General features: G+C 32.3%; 4 protein-coding genes across 7 annotated transcripts in view; 1 reads left to right on the top strand and 3 right to left on the bottom strand.

Annotated features, from left to right (window-relative positions):
- Positions 1 to 1,236, top strand: part of LOC104704908 (vacuolar protein sorting-associated protein 35B-like) — a 7,397-nt gene extending 6,161 nt beyond the window's left edge. For all 4 annotated transcript variants that reach the window (XM_019227847.1, XM_019227850.1, XM_019227848.1 and 1 more), the window contains 5 exons: positions 35 to 76; positions 177 to 284; positions 369 to 472; positions 567 to 680; positions 777 to 1,236. In XM_019227847.1, the coding sequence (XP_019083392.1) occupies positions 35 to 76; positions 177 to 284; positions 369 to 472; positions 567 to 680; positions 777 to 987 (579 nt within the window). In that variant the 3' untranslated portion in view covers positions 988 to 1,236. The remainder of the gene's footprint in view (positions 1 to 34; positions 77 to 176; positions 285 to 368; positions 473 to 566; positions 681 to 776) is intronic.
- On the bottom strand, positions 1,329 to 3,119 carry LOC104702340 (rac-like GTP-binding protein ARAC5). Its single transcript, XM_010418193.2, has 7 exons — positions 2,884 to 3,119; positions 2,516 to 2,603; positions 2,314 to 2,423; positions 2,160 to 2,223; positions 2,011 to 2,075; positions 1,858 to 1,923; positions 1,329 to 1,767 (listed from the first exon to the last, which is right to left on the bottom strand). The coding sequence occupies exons 1-7, from the start codon at positions 3,061 to 3,063 to the stop codon at positions 1,669 to 1,671; spliced, it is 672 nt and encodes a 223-aa protein (XP_010416495.1). The 5' UTR covers positions 3,064 to 3,119; the 3' UTR covers positions 1,329 to 1,668.
- LOC109125669 (defensin-like protein 1) lies at positions 5,288 to 5,844 on the bottom strand. Its single transcript, XM_019227846.1, has 2 exons — positions 5,713 to 5,844; positions 5,288 to 5,620 (listed from the first exon to the last, which is right to left on the bottom strand). Exons 1-2 carry the CDS (start codon positions 5,774 to 5,776, stop codon positions 5,442 to 5,444), a joined length of 243 nt encoding a protein of 80 aa, XP_019083391.1. The 5' UTR covers positions 5,777 to 5,844; the 3' UTR covers positions 5,288 to 5,441.
- On the bottom strand, positions 9,334 to 9,989 carry LOC109125667 (defensin-like protein 1). The gene is made up of 2 exons (XM_019227844.1): positions 9,821 to 9,989; positions 9,334 to 9,720 (listed from the first exon to the last, which is right to left on the bottom strand). The coding sequence occupies exons 1-2, from the start codon at positions 9,885 to 9,887 to the stop codon at positions 9,542 to 9,544; spliced, it is 246 nt and encodes an 81-aa protein (XP_019083389.1). The 5' UTR covers positions 9,888 to 9,989; the 3' UTR covers positions 9,334 to 9,541.

Genomic DNA, 10,921 nt, shown 5'->3' with positions numbered 1-10,921 from the left:
AAGTGATTGTGATCTTGAGCCTGTTGCTTATGAGTTTTTTACCCAAGCATTTATATTATACGAGGAAGAAATCGCGGTAATTTCTTTATTCTTTTATTTGTGAACTGTACACAAAGATAACTCAAAGTCTCTCCAAAACTTTTATACTCTCATTTTTCTTGTGCTGTGTTGTATAGGACTCAAAGGCACAGGTAACTGCGATTCATCTGATCGTAGGAACCTTGCAAAGGATCAATGTTTTTGGTGTTGAAAACAGAGACACCTTGACACATAAAGCAACCGGGGTAGATATTTATGTCGAATGCCTTCCCATAAGCTTTCTTTTCAACTATTGTCCAAACTGTAAGTTGAATTTTCTTTGTGATCAGTACTCAGCAAGGCTTTTAAAGAAGCCTGATCAATGTCGAGCGGTATATGCATGCTCTCACCTCTTTTGGGTCGATGATCCAGAGGGAATTAAAGATGGAGAAAGGTAAGTGCTTTTCTTCTTTCATAACTCTCAATACTTTTAAAGTCAGTGATCTTCTTATCTCCACTACTAATTGATCCTCGATATTATTCTGCAGAGTTCTTCTGTGTTTAAGACGTGCACTGAGGATAGCTAACGCGGCTCAACAAATGGTTAATGCAACCAGAGGTAGCAGCGGACCAGTCACGCTGTTTGTAGAAATCTTGAACAAGTCAGTATACTGAACCAATTAAAAACAAAACATCTGACATTGATTCATACACAAAGCAACATCTCAATACTAATAATGTGTTTTCATATACAACAGGTACATTTACTTCTTTGAGAAAGGGAATCCACATATCACTCCATCGGATATACAAAGCCTCATAGAGTTAATCAACACCGAGATGCTAAGCGACAACGGTAACACAACAATCCACTCAGATCCCTTCTTTTCAAGCACATTGCGTTACATAAGGTTCCAAAAACAGAAAGGTGGTGTGATGGGTGAGAAATATGACTCCATCAAGTTGTGACTTATATCTGCAACACAGTCCTCGTCAAATCCCGAGAGGAATTTTATGTAATTTTCGAAGAAATTGTGAAAACACTGAAAGGAATGTATGTACACATGCTTGTTTTCTTTTCAGGCCATGAAAAAAATGGAGATGGCCTTTGTAATTTTTATTTTCTTTGTTCCTAGTACTCACCTGTGTGTATAGAATCCTCGTTTCTGTAAACCATTCTTTGAATCAATGCCTCAATTCAACGTTGTTTCTATTGTATACATCACAATACGTTTTTAGTTGTTTGAATATGATTTGCATACGAAGACCAGACAAGACCATAATAAGATCAACATAAGAAAGAGATGCTGAGCATAAAAGAAGTCACTATAAAATTAATAAAATTCTTCTGTTAAAGAAGGATACAAAATGGATCCCAACAGCAAAAAACAAAGACAAGAAAATAAAGTATTTAAGAGATTAGTCTAAATAACAGCAATAGTACAACAACAACAACAACACACCAAGAACTCATCTCCTTGGCCCTCACTTCACACATTAGATTCACCAGCAAAAAGAAAAAGTGTGTAAAGATCGAAACAAGTCGTATTCAACAACTATACAATGTTGCTGCATTTTGATGCTGGTGCTTTTTTTTTTCTTTCTTCAACTTCATTTGTTACCTAAATCTTTTTATATTTAAAAAGATGGTCACAAGAACACGCAACGGTTCTTGTTCTTTTTCTTCTTCTTGTGTTTCGGTGGCTGAAGCACCACTTTTATCGCTGCGTCAAAGACTGCTTTCACATTCTGAAAAACCAAAGACCCAACATATTCACACTCTCTGACAAAACAAAAAGACATGTAAGATATGATTTATGTGTGTTAGTATATATATACCTGCTGCGTCTTTGAACTACATTCAATGTAGATTAGCGATCCTATCAGTTTCTTTAGTTCTTCTCCCTACAAACAGACAACTAAAGATCAAGAACTCGCTACACAAAAAAAAAACTACTGTTTTCAAGAATTTTGGATTGTGGAGTTATCTACCTGGTTTGTAGTAATTGGCACTGCACCAGGATGGTCTATGAAGAACTGCTTGTCATCTCGAAGATCTGCAAATTCCCAAATTTGAACTATTTATCATCTCTTTCTTATTTTATCAGGAAAGTGTTTTAAACAAGAACAGGAGTTGATACCGAGTTTTGTTCCAACAAGGATAATAGGAACACCAGGGGCATAATGCCTGAGCTCAGGAATCCACTGAGATAAAGCAAAAAAATTCAAAATTAGCTCAGCAAAGGTTATTATTATCAAATAAATGAAGTCAGATGAATGAAAAAAAAGCCAAACCTTCTTGGCTACGTTCTCATAGCTAGCCTTGCTAATAAGCGAGAATGCAAGAATGAAGACATCTGCACCACGGTAACTCAATGGTCTTAACCTGTTATAGTCTTCTTGACCTGTACAAACCCAAGAATTAGTCAAAAAAAAAAATGAGACCACAAAAAAACAAGAAAACCAGATTTGATGGGTTCCTAAAAGGATTATTTACCGGCTGTATCCCATAATCCAAGATTCACTGTGTTCCCATCTACAACCACATTAGCACTGAAGTTGTCGAAAACAGTTGGAACATAGTCCTGATAAGTCAATAACAAGTCATGGAGTTGGTTAAACTAATACAAGTTTCTCAAAACTCTATACAAAATAAAATCATTAACACACAAACAAAAGAACAAGATTGATGATCCCTAAATGTAAATCCATGGAAGCATCATAAAAAGTTCTAAATAAAATGTCAAGTTTTACCAGCTAATCGCATTCAAGAACAAAATGTGAAAAATCTCCAAACAAAACCATTCATCAAAGGAAGCTTCAAGATCACTATTGATAGCAGCCAAAAAGGGACGAAACTTTTACCGTAGGGAAAGTGTTGCTTGTGTAAGAGATCAGCATACATGTTTTTCCGACGGCACCATCACCGACGGTGACACACTTTATAAACCTCGAAGCACTCATCTCACCACGCAAATTCACAAACTCTTCTAAAAAGGAAATAAAAAAATCACTATGGGGAGGCATGAAATTAAAACTAATCATTGGATTGAGACGACTCTCGTCAAGAACGTGCTACTTAGTGTTACGGCACCATTACATTCCTTTTATTGTCAAATCTCTTTCATATTTTATTATGTACTTGTAATCTTATGAGTTTTCTTCATCTTTACGACATATATAAGAATCGCAAAAAATCTTACAAGAACGTGCTCAACTCTCTCATTCAACCTACCAATGAGCATGTGACACATCATGAACTGTCCTACATTTTATTTATCCAAATTATACAGTCGCATTATCACATTTTCTTCCAACAATAGATGGACGAATCAAAAGTTTTCAGCAATTATATTTATATGATCTAATAAGCAATCATATATGATACTAAAGTAATAAGGGGGTTAGAGTTAGCTCTACGCTTCACCAAAACTACTTTTTACCCATTCATTATTTCTAATTCTTACAACAAATAAAATTTCAGACTTTCATTATTCTTTTATACTAGTTTAACACAGTTTGCTTTCCTGCTGGTAGAAAAACTAAAGACCAGAAAAAAAAAAGAAAAAAAAAAAGAAAAAAAAAGCAAAGAATATGGAGTGTCATAAGGCCTATACCACAAAAGACAAAAACATAAACACAACTGGAAGATAGAAAAGACAATAACACGAAGGCTCACTTCAGGCCCAGTAGCGAATTTAAGCCCATTATGCTTATCATCATCATCAGCGCCGGCGGATTAGACCATTTATTGTTGTCACTTGTCACATGGACGAATAAGTTGGATTAAGGTGTTTTACAGTGTTCAGTGAGTGAATTTGTTAAGGTGACCAATATCCACAGAACAAGAGTTTACCAATTTATTTTTGAAACTTATCAAAGGTGCACTATAAGTTGAATCCGAAGAGGTCGACCCTGGAGAAATGTCCTTACCACTAGGCTAAGATATTTTAACAATAATATCATATATATTTTGACAAAAAATGAAATCGTGTACATTATAAATCAAATAACAAAATAAATATATAATAATAAAATGAACAAATACAAATATCTAATCCCCGTACGTACTACGTAGCTGGGCAATATGGCCTAGGTTATTACAAGTAACAAAATATCTAAGCCCCGTACGTAGCAGGGCAATATGGCCTAAGTTTTATAAGTAACGATTGTAATATATATCCATCGGTATTATAACTTGTAAAATTGTTCTACGTAATTAGTTGAGTAGATAAGGCTTAAGTTCAAGTTTTGTCGGCTTCTCATTCATTTTCAACATTTGTTAAAAGCGTAGTGCTAAAGTTTGACAAGTGCGAACAAGACCAATACAGATGGCGCTTAGGTAAATTGCGTCTAACAAAACTGGCATTGCTTCGTACTCAAACTTAAAAACATGGTCGAGACATTGGGCCATATGTAATACATTTATTGAGAGGTTTAATTACTTATTGCAACTAACCTCAAGCTAGAATTGTCAAAGGTAATTCTTTAGACTGTAAGAAGATAGAAATTAACAATCAAACACAAAATCTTTAAAAAATTACATTGTCAAAAAATGAAACAGATATTTGTTAGTCCCAATGTTTGAAAATATAAAATGTTTTAGTTAAATGCACGCATTTTAAAGTTGTTAAAATGATTCATCAACCAATATTTCTTCTTTAACTGCAAATAGTAAGAGTCACAAAATATCATTTTTATTAATAATTTGCATAGAAGTTAGAAATTTGTTAAACTTCATACTATACTAATAAAATAAAATAAAGACCTGATAAAGAGGGAGTATTTTATTTAACAATCAAAACACAAATATTTTGTTACAATATTCAGTAATGAGTAACAATCAAAACATCAAATTAAAAGTTTTATTTATATAAACCAAAATACATATCTTGGATATATATAGAAGTTTTTTCTTATAACAACATAACAAGTTGCTAGTATGAACAATCAGTCATTCCGTCTCATTACTCAATACACCGCATATATTTTCTGATGTATTATTAGTTAGCTAAAATAGCTTTGTTATTAAATTGGAGATGATGTTATATATTGAGTTCTCTTTATGTATAAGCTCAATATATAATCTTTACTGTACTCACTACTCAGTTAATTTTTATGGGAAAGTTCTTCTTAATATTTTATATCGGAAACTAAAAGAGATCATCAACAGTATATTATATTCTCCGAGTTCTCTATCTTTATTCCCACGTAATGGCTGTGTACCTTGTGGTGCAGTTTTGCAAACAAAATTGGACAAGAAAAACAGTAGTACGTCGTACGTAAAAGTGTAATTATCTTATTATAACAAACCAACAACATAAAGATGTCTGGTATACATGTATAAGATCACTCTACGAGTGATACTTACTTATTTTTTAAAAATACACACACACACTTGAGTACTAAAAGTTTTTGGTAGTTTAACATGGGAAGTAGCAGATACATTTGTGAGCTGGGAAAACATAGTTGCAAGATCCATGTCGTGCTTTCTCAAGATTAATGCATTGATTCTTGCACGCGTTATTGTTTCCACAGACCCCGGACCATGTCCCACTTGGCCTCTCACACAGCTTTTGTGCTTCTACCATTGTCGGTGTTTCTGCATATAGATGGATGTCTCTCAAAGTTAGTTATCACAATAAATGAAAGAATTAAAATTTTAAAACTCATATAATTAAGATCATTACTCACCGAGAGCAGCAAAGAAAACAAGAGCAGCGAAAAGAAGGGTGACGATGGTAGCAGACTTAGCCATGACTGTTGTTTGCTTAGTTGTTTTTAATGTATATATATCTGTGTTTTAGTTTGAAGAAATAAGCTTGAGATCAAACCTCTATTTATAGTGAAAGGATGATGGGGAGATCGATTTTCACTACGTACGTGTACATCGGACAATTAGTGTTTCACCCCACAGATTTGAAAACACATACCGTAGTAAAAAAATATTAACACGCAAGTTCCTGATGCTCATATGAGATAATATCTTTGACCAATTCGTAAACAGAGTGCTGATCAGTAATGGCTAGTTTCAAGTGCCACGTTTGCTCATTTGGAGTTTGGTTCGGTGGATATTACATTATTTGAACCACGTTGGTTGGCTTATTTGACTTGGTCAAACGGCTAAATATCTTAGCAAATTCTAGTACGTACGTTACACAACACAAGTGGTAGTGATAAGTCATTGCCACATCGCATTTAATTTTTAAACAACTATGTTGGATATTCTCTCTAAACTTTTCTTCTCCATTCATTGAAACCCCCAAGGACCGTCACTAGATGGGCAAGTTGATAATATATGTTGTTTCTTCACTTATTTTGTTATTAATCTCATAATCTGCAAACTAGCTTTGCTAGAGGGTGTGGACTAATAAGTTGTAAAATCAAACCCATATACATATAGATCATATGTAATTCCATAGTTCATACCCACATACAAAACTTCTTGGATAAAACTCTGCCAAATTCGGATCACCGAGAAGAAGTATCCGATTTTAAATTTTGTTTTTCAACTAGTTTAAAAAAACAGTAATCGAAAGAGAAAATCGTTTTCGACTTCATGATAGTCGTCATCCCGCAAACTTGGACAAAGATCCTGTCTCCTCTTTAAAACATTTTATGTACAGCCACGTGACAACAACAGCTTCTTCCTTTCTTACCCTACTGCCCCAGCAGTCCAGCACTTGCCACGGACAAGTAGCAAACTCACCGTTAATTTGTTAGATATTTGTTTTTGTCAAAGGGTCTTCATTTATTGACATTTTTAAAACTTATTTAGCAATCGAAAGATAAGTTTCTAGTGATAGATTATAATTTTACTAAACTACAACTTTTTACCAAGAACTTCATCGCTTAAGGTTTTCGTTTGATGAATTGAATTTTGAAAGTTTTATGTTTTTTACTTTTATTTTTTGGATGGAACTATGTTTTAAGTTAATTTCATGTAAAACTTAAACTTTCATTCTAAATAACATTTATACATATTCTTACCAAAAATAGTTCTTTACTAAATTAGATAGCTAGAATATAAAATTTTAATGCTATTATATTACTACTTCTCTTTTTTTTTTTTGTGTGTGTAACCGATCGAATATGTTTTTATATTTTTTATAACTTGAAAGTTATGGGTTAGACCACCACCATTGGTAACGGATATGCCTTGACCTTTGTTATTCAAGCATTTTAGTCACACATTTACTATTTTTGCTACAAAAAGTTGACCTTGTCTTGTACCGTGGAATCTCTATAAATTAATAATCGCTATAAATTAATAAATTTTTTAGAATTGATATAAAAAATGACATATTTCAATAAAATAATAAAATAATATTTTTTTTTGAAAATTCTCAGTAATAATATGATCTCATCAATATCATAAATTAATAATCAAGTAAACTAATATATATATATATATATATATCTAAAAAATATAGTAAAATATGACTCTATGGTTGTTTGGCTATTTTTTAATTTGCATTCTTGTTAGAGCTCATCTCTATTTTTTTTCATTGTTGTCTTCTCAAATCGCATCCAAAAATTATAGAAAGTCTTAGATTCAATAATTGCTTCTTTAGTAACCGGTTGTAAAAGTATTGCAATATCTTCTGCGATTTCATCATTACCATGAAAGATAGTATTAGCAATTTTTTCTAAACTCTAAACTTCTAATAATTATCATTTTTACCTAGATAAACTACTAAACAATTAACATTCATTCTATTACGATAGTCAGGATTATAAATTAAAAAAATTCTTTTAAAATGTGAATAATAACAAAAGTATCTTATTTTGTAATAGAAAAAATTTCAAAATTATGAATATGAGAAAATTTCTTCATAAACTAATAAAATATTAATTTATCGATAAATTAATAATTATTAATTTATCGATAAATTAAAACCTTTATAAATTAATAAAATTTCATAATCCCGATCTTATTAATTTATGAAGATTTTACTGTAGTAGAGAATTGGAAAGGAGCATGCGGAAATGAAAAATGACCATGATGCACCAGCGACACTCATGCAGGCTATGCGTAAAACTCGTCATGTTGCCATCACACACGTAAAGCTTCCGCTTGAGAAGTTGATCGTATCATCTTCATTTTTATTCAAAACTTTCTACATTTTTTTGCTTCACCCCAAATGAACATGCGCATGTTTTATGCAGAATATATATGTTATTATAAGACATAGTTAAAAATGAGTTGGTCCTACAAAATAGTATCTATGATCTTGAGTTACCGCCATCCAATTCTTAAATAATATTTCATTTCGACAACGTAAATTTGGTGTCCAATCAAACACTATTAAATTGAGGGTTTTTCTCTATTGACACGACCTTCCTATTAAAACTTATAAATAAGTTTTTATTTTGACAAATTATTTGGTCATTTAACTGAACAATTCATAGTTTATGTATGATATCGATTACATAAAAGATTTTTTTCACTTTTTTTTTTCGACTGAATGATTCAATATATTCAACTGCTTTGAGTTTTTTACAATTTGCAAACCCCATACCTAGGGTCACTTCCAAAAAATTAAGGATCCTAAACAATCAACAGCTAACAAGAGAGCCCAAAAAGTTTTTTTTTCACATATATTGATATATATTTGATGATGTATATACATGTTCATTTGTGAATAGCAAAACCAATATTCTTACTGAATACACCACCACACCATTTCTTTTCTTTCTTAAAGTTGAAGTAGCTATGCAAGCCAGTACTTTCTCATTAAACTGGATTAGGCACCTCTAAGTAATTGTGCCCAATTCTTGAGGAGAGATACTCAATCCTTATTGAAAATAAAGGTCGTATATAAAACTTATATTTTATTTATCAATATATGTGACAAATATGGACAATAAGAAAGACTCCTACGCCGTATATAAAACTTATATATTATTGTAAGTTTATAACAACAAAGTCAAACCAAACAAAGTCAAACCAAACAGTAAAACATTAACATGCATGTCATAAAGTCACTCGTAGAGTGACCAAGACTTATTTTATGTAAAATATCAGTGTTCAAGAAAATGCTAAACGTTATTAGGGTAGTAATCCAGCGCCTAACGTCTAAAACGCTTAGTCGGAGCCTAAACGGTTTTTAGGCGGTTTAGGCGTTTATAACATAAAACATTATATATATAAAATTATATAAAAATATATGTTAGAAAAATAAAAAATTATAAATTATGAAAAAGTAAGAAAATACATTATTTAAGTTATATTAACAATATATAAATGTTTATAATTATGTATAAAAATATAAAACTTAATAATTTAAATATAAGTAATTAAATCAGATTAAATCAGATTAAGCGCCACCTATGTAAACGATTTAGGCATATAGCATTAGCTCAAAGCCAAAGCAGCAACTTAGATATTAACAGAGAACAAATATGTGGTGGAGAAACCAGCCATCAACTATGAGCGCCTAGCGCCTAAGCGGCCGCCTATACCGTTTTCTTGAACACTGTAAAATACACACACGTTTAAGTATCAAATACTTTTGGAAGATTAACATGGGAAGTAACAGATACACTTGTGAGCTGGGAAAACATAGTTGCAAGATCCATGTCGCGCTCCCTCAAGGTTAATGCACTGATTCTTGCAAGCATTATTGTTTCCGCAAACTCCTGACCATGTCCCACTTGATCTCTCACACAATCTTTGTGCTTCTACCATTGATGGTGCTTCTGCATATTTGTATATATGTCTCAAGGTTAATTATCAAAATTAACGAAATAAAAATTTAGACTCACATTTTTTCATTCATATGATAAGATCATTACTCACCAAAAGCAGCAAAGAGAACAAGAGCAGCGAAGATAAGAGTGATGATGGAAGCAAACTTATTAGCCATGATGAAAATCACTATTTTGTTTTCAATGTACGTATGTAACTATGTGTGTTGTGTGAAGAAATTTAACTTAAGATCAACCTCTATTTATAATGAAATGATGATGGTGAACTAGTCTTCAACTTGTGCACACAGCGTTTTCTAGTAGCTAATTTATACAGATAAGATTTTGACTTATTCATAGTTGATGGCTGGTTTCTCCACCACATATTTGTTCTCTGTTAATATCTAAGTTGCTGCTTTGGCTTTGAGCTAATGCTATATGCCTAAATCGTTTACATAGGCGGCTGCTTAATCTGATGTAGTTAAGACTCAAAACAATAAAATCTTAACCAAGCCATATCTACTTACACAAATAATTTTGATTTTTCAGAGATTTGCACCGTTAGTCGCATGAGCATGGAGCTAGTAGAGAAAATGGGATCGAGGATAATTGGTCATTTGCTTGAATCGCAAGAAATACCTTCAATACTATAATAAGATGTCACATGTATATTATCTTCTCCAACAAGATAGTATAATTTTCTTGAAATTAATTATGATCCAATATGATGATTCCTCTGTTCTTATGGACGAGTATATATGCAAACAAATATGGATAAGAAGAAACAATAGTACGTAGTAATATAAAATTAGAACAAGCCAACATAAACATAATGAATAAATGTTATAAGGTCATTCACATACTTATTTTACGAAACTACACAGACACAAGGCCATAGATTTTTGCTAGATAACGTAATATGGGAAGTATCAGATACTTGTGAGTTGGGAATACATAGTTGCAACTTGTAGGATCCATGTCGTGTCTTTGCAAGGTTATTAATGCAATTATTTTTGCATGCATTATTGTTTCCACAAATTTTTGACCATGTCCAAATTGGCTTCGCGCGTGCTTCCTCCATTATTGGTGCTTCTGCATAAACCAACTTTGTAACTATAATCTAGATAACAAAATGGTTCAAACCTTATGGGTTCACTCGACCAGATCCTACTCATGGACCCAGCTAATAGTTTACTATCTGCATCTAAATGAG

The sequence above is a fragment of the Camelina sativa genome, chromosome 7 (genome assembly GCF_000633955.1).
Source record: "Camelina sativa cultivar DH55 chromosome 7, Cs, whole genome shotgun sequence".
Classification (NCBI taxonomy): Eukaryota; Viridiplantae; Streptophyta; class Magnoliopsida; order Brassicales; family Brassicaceae; genus Camelina; species Camelina sativa.
Note: the sequence above shows the minus strand (reverse complement) of the source record. Positions and strands in the feature narration are given on the sequence as shown.

Coding starts and splice junctions, on each gene's coding strand:
- LOC104702340 (XM_010418193.2), bottom strand. CDS start 3,063: ATGATTAGTTTTAATTTCATGCCTCCCCATAGTGATTTTTTTATTTCC. Junction 2,224..2,313: donor ATGAGAACGTAGCCAAGAAG/GTTTGGCTTTTT, acceptor GCTTTATCTCAG/TGGATTCCTGAGCTCAGGCA. Junction 2,076..2,159: donor CCTTGTTGGAACAAAACTCG/GTATCAACTCCT, acceptor GGGAATTTGCAG/ATCTTCGAGATGACAAGCAG.
- LOC109125667 (XM_019227844.1), bottom strand. CDS start 9,887: ATGGCTAATAAGTTTGCTTCCATCATCACTCTTATCTTCGCTGCTCTT. Junction 9,721..9,820: donor TGTTCTCTTTGCTGCTTTTG/GTGAGTAATGAT, acceptor ACAAATATGCAG/AAGCACCATCAATGGTAGAA.
- LOC109125669 (XM_019227846.1), bottom strand. CDS start 5,776: ATGGCTAAGTCTGCTACCATCGTCACCCTTCTTTTCGCTGCTCTTGTT. Junction 5,621..5,712: donor TGTTTTCTTTGCTGCTCTCG/GTGAGTAATGAT, acceptor ATCTATATGCAG/AAACACCGACAATGGTAGAA.